The 8,328-nt window shown below is 37.5% G+C and overlaps 1 protein-coding gene across 1 annotated transcript; it reads right to left on the bottom strand.

Annotated features, from left to right (window-relative positions):
• Positions 1–6,586: 6,586 nt before the first annotated feature.
• LOC117183657 (uncharacterized) lies at positions 6,587–8,328 on the bottom strand. Its single transcript, XM_033378287.1, has 2 exons — positions 6,918–8,328; positions 6,587–6,840 (listed from the first exon to the last, which is right to left on the bottom strand). Exons 1-2 carry the CDS (start codon positions 7,989–7,991, stop codon positions 6,832–6,834), a joined length of 1,083 nt encoding a protein of 360 aa, XP_033234178.1. The 5' UTR covers positions 7,992–8,328; the 3' UTR covers positions 6,587–6,831.

Below are 8,328 nucleotides of genomic sequence, written 5' to 3'. Positions count from 1 at the left end.
CAAATTTAGTGCGTCTGAATTGTGATAAAGCTTATGCGCTGTTCTTGTTAAATGCATTGCAGTTTATAATTTAATTGTGTCATCTAAGTACGATACGAATACTCTTATGATACATGATAAATATATGTATGTTTGACTAAAACTTTGAATTAAATTTATGCCAAGTCTCCAATCAAATTTCACCCGGTATCTAATATGGAGGTTTTCCTCTATGTAGTCAACTCTTAGGCCATAAAAATGTCCCCCAATTTTTGGTTAGTGTATTATAAAGCAAACAAGAGAAACAAATCGTGATAACATCTCAATACAGTGTTGGCTCGCTTATTAGAGCTTCTACAACGAATTTCGATTCTTTTACTTTTTGCCATTACGAAAAAAAACAAATAAACAACGTTTGAGCGTGTTAATTAAACAAAAGCGCTTTTGGAATGAAATAAACAGCACAACAGCAGCATCAACAAAAGCCACAAGAATAAATTTCGGGGGTAGAGAACTATTGAATTTCACAACATTTGCCGAGGCTAATCATTGGGAGGAGCTGTCGATTGGGGTTCAATTTTGAATGCTGGGCATGAGCATGTCGTAAATCACTTTGACAAAAGCCAGCGAGAACCGGCTAGTGACTGTGACTAGGACAGCTGCGAAATCCTTGAGATTCTTGCTCCGGCATACCAAAAGCCTTGTCGCAAAATCGCCAGCTCAAATGCAAAGGATTCGGCTTTGGCTGCTCTTTTGGCATGCACGAAACGAAGCATTTTTTGGCAATCGTTTAAGCCCGCCCAAAGTGAGGAGAGTGGGCTGACTGGTAGCTGGCGACGGGCGGCGGGTGGCGTGCGGAGGACCAACAAGTACGTGCATCCAAACAGATTTCCAGTTAGCAGCTCACAACAATTCGCTTTTAAGCCAGCGCATAAATCAACCTCAGAAGATATCCTATCCCCAAAAATACACGAGCAGCGAAGTAGGAATACAATTTGAGGGGTAAAAAGTTGGTTTTTTTTCCGTGCCGCGGCATTTTATTGAAAGGATAATCGATGGCAGCGACTGACTGCTGGCAGCGGCGCATTAAAGGATTTGACTATGAGGCTACTTTAAAACTCAACTCAAGAAGATGTCGTCGAACTGAGCGATTGCGGTCGATTTAATTGAATGATGAATTGCGCCGGACACTGGGGAGGGAGACGGCGTTGGCACGGGTTGAAGGAACATCTTCAGTCGTCACGACGTACAAAGGATGCCGGGAAGGGGTCCCTAGGACAGTAGAAGGCAGTAGCAGCTTCCAACGACAAAGATGAATACGCATAATCAGTCAAAATTTATGACAAGCTCGAACCGAAAAGCCAGCTTAAGCTTATTTAATTGGCCCAGGTCCAGTGGCCCCGAAAGAGTCCCTCAGGACACGCCTAATTAGCATTGGGGTACACATAGGATGATAGCCATTTTTTGTCGGCCGATGTTTCCATCTCCATCTCCGACTCCGAATGCGACTCTGACGGATGGCTCCACTGGAAAACTCAGTGGTAATTTGTCTAGGCCGAAACGGGCTCCTTGTCCCTCCGCTGCTCAAAGTTCAGGCATCCCGTCCTGCGTTTTGCTCGATTTGTTCAGCAAGGAGGCGCCCAGCACACAAAAAATGCGCAAAAAGGGGAACACAGCTTAGTGCAGTTTCGTGTAACGCATTACTCTTGCTTAACATATTCCCGGCTGTTTGACTTTTCCTTTCTTTTGTTTTGGATCTTGGATATTGATTATGGTTGTTCCGCGAAGTTGGATTTGTAAAATTGTACTTGTAAAATTTGTAAGAAGTGTTTGTTATATTATAAAAAAGTGGTTTTTGTACGTTAAAATTACAAACTTTTGATTCTAAGCTGTTTCCTACCGTTTAACCCCTAACGGGCTATCTTTCGGTTTCGGTATAAATTAGCCACGCTTCAAACCATTGTAATTGATTTTTATTAGTCCTTAACAGATTTATCTCAAATTTAAATTGAATTGTGATAAAGCTTCTAAGCTTTTCCTTTGTTCGTTCAGTGTGTAATTCAATCTGACAAACATTTATTTTTTAAATATTACAATGAATTACAAATATTGTTATATTACAATAAATAAATGGTTTTTGCATGTTTGAATATAGATTTGTTATTGTTCCTACTACTTAATTACTAGCGTTTAAACTTTCGGCCTGGGCATAATTTAGCCTAGCTTCAAACCGTAATGATGTTTATCTAATACAAAAAGTTGAAAAAAGCTCTTCGCGCTATAACTAACTTCCGGTTTCGATTTGCCATTCGAAAAAAAACGAGGTGTATGAAACTGATGGACGTGGTATCGCTACTGACGTGTAGATGGCGCTTCTTCGAAATTTTTGTGTAGAGTGCATGTAAAATGTATATGGTACATTTTATGTTTTATTTTTACATTTGGTTCAGATCCATTTATTGGTTCCAGAGAATTATTGAACCAGAACTTGCCAACGCGGAATATTCAAAATTTAGATTAAAATTTTAGAGACGATCAAAAATTACACTGTAGATCACATCCTCAAGCTAAGAATTTATAATATATCCGCAAGATCTATTTTAAAAATAAAAAAAATCTACACCATGGCTATTCCGGAATATATATTGAGGAGAAGTTGAAGTTTTCCGAAATGCTGCCTCTTGGTTGTTACATAAATCTACCGGAATCGTATATACCCTTATACTCTTTGAGTACCAGCAATTAGAACGAAAGAAGAAGAACAATCTTTAGAAAAATATTGCCAACATACGGTTGATTTTTTCCTATCGAAAAGAATCTTATTAATCAATTGGTTTAAAGTTTCCCGTATCAGATCAAATTTTGTTGTAATTATTGGCGCAGAAAGTACACGGATGTTTCGTACTTTTTATGATTTTATTTTACTTAATTCTTTACCAACCACTCTGTCCTGTTGATACCGCAAAAGTGCTCATTGAATCCAGCTCCGATCTCTGGTTCTATTCCGATCTAGTTCTCGCATAGTTCTAGTTCGCAGAACTAGAACTATCGGATGATTATTCATATCGATACTTATTCGGATACTTACGATATTTCGTACAACGTTAATAGTAAATACAATTGTAGATTAACACTAATAATTATAAGCTAGCAGCAAGGTAAATACAAATGTAGGGTTATAATACTAAAACAACCTAACAGCTCGGCCATCCTGACAATTAGATCGCCCTCGATCGTAAATATGTAATTAAGAGTAATTTTAATTATATGTGTATATATATATTTTGTTAACTATTTAAGTAGGGGTCACTTTCACACTGATTACGCCAATCTGCCCATTTCCTTAATCGGCATGCCTCTATAATGCCCTCATACGGGATTTGGCTTATTTGGCAGTTTTCAATGTCATTTAACACATATCTGTCGTTCGGCAATACCTTCTTGATGATGTACGGACCCCTGTACTTCGGAACAAATTTTTTATTTGTACCTATTGTGGTGTCAATGTTTCTCATTACAACGAAATCGCCTTCCAAGAACTCAATATGATTTTTGTGATTCCTTTCAAAATACTCTTCACTCTTCTGCTGACAATGCTCGATTTTATCCAAAGATTTCTTACGTACTGATTCTAAATCGCTTTGAGTTCGGTCTTGTTTATCATCTAAGTATTCTGTTAACGCGTCAATATTACAACCCCTCTGTTGGACTCCGAATAACAACACTGAAGGCAATTCTTTCGTGGTCGAATGGACTGAGTTATTAATTGCATATTCAGCCTTTATTAAAAGTTTGCTCCAATCTTCGTGATTTATTGGCTCAGTTATTTTGGCGAGCATAGCTTTCATAGTTCTGTTAACCCGTTCTACCTGACCATTCGCTTGGGGTGAAGCAGTTGCCACTTTCACGTGCTCTATATTATTTTCTAACAAAAATTTACTAAATTCTAATGATGTAAAACACGTTCCTCTATCGCTAATAATTCTACGTGGACGACTATAAAATTGAAAATACTTTGAAAAACATGTGTTGACTTCTTTAGTGCTTGTCGTATTTACAGAAAACAATTTTACAAATTTCGTAAAGGCGTCAATGATAACTAATACATGCTTCTTCTTTGATATAACAGCGGGAAGTGGTCCAAAATGGTCTACGTGTAAGGTGTCGAATGGGATTGGTCGCTTAGGAATATTGTGAAGTGTTCGATTGTTCGCATGTGTGGGGACTGAAAACATGATACAATTTAAACAATTTCCTATAAACAAATCGATTTTAGATCTCATATTCGGGAACCAATAATGTCTTAAGATTTCTTTCATACATTTCTCAGTTCCTAAGTGACATAAGTTTTCGTGAACTCTTCTGATTATTTGCGTTTCCATTTCAGCTGGGACATAAAACAGCTCTACGTCGTTCTCACCTATTTTATAAACAATTCCATCGCTCAATGAAAATTTCTTAACAGGTCCATGCTCCAATTGTTCTTTTAATTTTCCTATATGGTTGTCCCTGTTTTGTGTTATCTGAAGCTGAAGATTAATGTCGTCACACTCAATCACGGAAACTATTCGGTCTTTGTTATCACTTTCATGAATTGTCACTATTGGTTCATATTCAAAATCTTGATTAAGCGCTGAAGGATATCTACTTAAGGTGTCCACATGGGACATATATTTTCCACTACGATGTTTTAAAGTGTAATTATAATTTGCTAGCTCTATGGCCCATCTGGCGATATTTGAATGAAGACGTCCCTTTCCTAAACATAAAACTACTGAGTTACAATCTGTTATAATTCTAAACGGAATCCCTTCTAAATAAATTCGAAATTTCCTCAATGAATAGATCACAGCTAACGTTTCCAGCTTGAAACTTTCGTATCTTGCCTCTAGTTTTGTCGCTCTCTGTGAAAAATATGCTGTTGGGTGAAACTTATTGTCATCTTGTTTCTGCAACAAAATTCCACCAAAACCTTCACTACTTGCATCACAATGCAATTCTGTTTCTCGATTTGGATTATACAGAGCTAATACTGGTGACGAAATCAGTTTTTCTCGAAGATATTCAAAAATTTGTATGCATTTGTCTTGAAGCTCAAACTTAGTTCCAGGTTTTGTAAGTTCTTGTAATGGTTTTGCTATTCTTGAGTAAGCAGGAATGAAACGCCTAAAATAAGAGAATAATCCCAAAACCTTTTGCATTTCATGGCGATCTTTTGGCAATGGCAGATGCTTAATGGTTGCTGTGTGTTCACAGTTTGGGCTTATTCCCTTACCAGAAAGGGTATATCCCAAGAACTCAATACTTTCATAACCAAATTGACATTTACTAACCTTAATTTCTAGTCGATATTCTGCGAGAATTCTTAAAACTCTACCTACTGTTATAAGATGTTCGTTCAACGACTTGGAACCTATAGCGATATCGTCCATGTAAACTACTACATTACCTTCGCGAATTAATGGTTGTAAAATGAAATTAATAAATCTCATAAATACTGCTGGTGCATTCATAAGCCCAAAAGGCATTCTTGTGTATTCATATTGTCCGCTAGGTATGACAAATGCTGTATACTGCACTGAACTTTCTGCTACTTTTACTTGGTGATAACTGTGTTTCAAATCTAAAAGTGTAAAAATTGTGTTCCCTTCTAATCTCTCTAAGCAGTCGTCTATTAGTGGCAATGGATATCCATCACGAATGCAAATCTTATTAAGCTGTTTGTAATCTACACACATTCTTTTTTCCCCTGATTTTTTCTTAACTAATACTATTGCAGAGCTGTAAGGCGATTTACTTTCTCTTATGAAGCCTTTTTTCAATAGTTCATCTATTTGGGTATCTACTTCTTTCTTCTCCTGATATGAAAGTCTTCTCGGAACAGTGCGTACAGGTTCTTCTGATTTAAGTTTGAGGTTCATTTCATAGTTATGTTGAATTGCTGGAATGTTAGTTAAGTCTGAATAGTTAAGTTTTATCAATTCCATGAATTTACTACGTTCTTTATCAGTTCGCTTTGGGTCGATATTATAGCTGTCCTCTTCTTTTGTTATTTCAATACTATATATATACGGTATATCTAAGTTGGTTCTTTCTAATGATTCACTTGCCATATGCTTTTGCTCGTTATCTTTCAATAAAAGGTCAATGTTATTACAATTCAATTGGACACTAATCTTATTCTCATAATTTTCATCCTTCAATAATCCATTATTATTGATATCTGATAACATCATCTCACTGTCTCTATTTGTCAATACTACATTTTCAATTTGGTCGCTCTCAATGTTCACTAATACTCTATTTTCATCTAAGTCACTGTTCACTAATATTCTATTTTCATCTAAGTCACTGTTCACTAATACTCTATTTTCATCTAAGTCACTGTTCACTAATACTCTATTTTCATCTAAGTCACTGTTCACTAATACTCTATTTTCATCTAAGTCACTGTTCACTAATACTCTATTTTCATCTAAGTCACTGTTCACTAATACTCTATTTTCATCTAAGCCACTGTTCACTAATACTCTATTTTCATCTAAGTCATTGTTCACTAATACTCTATTTTCATCTAAGTCACTGTTCACTAATACTCTATTTTCAATTTCATTTTCAAAAATTAATTTTATTCCATAATTTTCAAGGAAACTGCGCCCCAGAAGGACATTATACGAAATATAGTTGTTTGGTACAACGAAAAATATTAGTTCTTTTTCAATGTTATGAAAAACTAAATTGACAATTATTTTTCCAAAAATGCTTATTCTCGAACCGTTAACTCCAAAATACTCTGTCGGTCTTAGTACACCATCAAAATTTTCATAAGGTATCGCCGAGCGCTGCATCAAATTAATAGCGCTACCGGTGTCCAACATGCCAGAAAGAAATTTAATTTGATACCTGCGTTTTATATCAGTGTAAAAATATACCCCTACCTGATTAACAATAGGAACAAAAATATTGTTCTCCTCTCTGTCGTCCATCGGCGGGTTGCTGGCTGTACCCACGGATCGCTGGGCTGACATAGGCTTCTGTTGGCAATCCTTCACCTGGTGCTGCATGGATCCACACTGGAAACACGATCCCTTCTCCCGCTTAGGTGCGGGACACGATGAAGCATAATGGCCATGTGCTGAACAATTATAGCAGCGCGCCTGGCTCCGGTCATTTCCGGAAGCAGTCATCCCAGTGCGCCTAAAATTCGTCTGGGTACTCTTCCTCAAAGCCTCGTATTGTCGAGCTAGCTCCTTAAGTTTTCCGATGGTCGACGCTGAATACAATAAGGCGATACTGGAAGATCGATCACGAAAACCATCAATGATGAACTGCACTGTCAATTTCTCTTCGATGTCGGCACGCATAGCAATTTCTTCCATGCGAAGAATATATCCCATTACGGAGTTTTTCTCCGGGTTGAAAAAGGTTTCCTTCAACAGGAGTACCACGTCGGCAGTTGAATTGCTGCGGCCAAAAGTTTTTAGGAAGTTTCCTTTAAACTCGTCGTAAGTCCTTGATTTGTCGACACGCATGAACAAGTCCGCCTCTGTTCCCGCCTTCATCAACATGCGCACACAACGAAGCTTAAAATTGCTGCTTTCGTTCACGCCTCCGCAAATCCGTTCAAAATTCAAGACCCATTCAGAGGCTTCATCATTTTCACTGGCAGAAAAAGGGGCAATCAGTTGCTTGACCATTCGGATGTCATCGGTCACATGGTTGTCCATTACCATTAAGGCAGCCAGTTTCTTCTTTTTCTCAGCAACCCTTATTGCGGCGTCAAGTAATTCTTCTTCTTTCATATCGTCGATCTGCTCATTTTCAGACACTTTCTCCTCCGATTCAATATCCGATTTATTCACCAGACTTTCAGAAACTTCATCCATTCCACCACTTATGGCAAGCTTGCGAAGTTGCCTTAGTGTTGCGCTGGCTGGAAAAATGATCTCTTTCTCCAGCAACCACTCTACAATTTTTTCTTTGTCAATGTTTGCCATGGTTTCCTCAGCCATTTATAAAATGTGGAAAATACTCGTTGTCGGGGATGCCAGTAGACAAATACTTATGTAGGCAGATTCTTTAAAGGGCTACTATCCCACTTCTGAAGTTATTGGCGCAGAAAGTACACGGATGTTTCGTACTTTTTATGATTTTATTTTACTTAATTCTTTACCAACCACTCTGTCCTGTTGATACCGCAAAAGTGCTCATTGAATCCAGCTCCGATCTCTGGTTCTATTCCGATCTAGTTCTCGCATAGTTCTAGTTCGCAGAACTAGAACTATCGGATGATTATTCATATCGATACTTATTCGGATACTTACGATATTTCGTACAACGTTAATAGTA

The sequence above is a fragment of the Drosophila pseudoobscura genome, chromosome 3 (assembly GCF_009870125.1).
Source record: "Drosophila pseudoobscura strain MV-25-SWS-2005 chromosome 3, UCI_Dpse_MV25, whole genome shotgun sequence".
Lineage (NCBI taxonomy): Eukaryota > Metazoa > Arthropoda > Insecta > Diptera > Drosophilidae > Drosophila > Drosophila pseudoobscura.
This window is presented reverse-complemented; position numbering and strand designations above follow the sequence as displayed.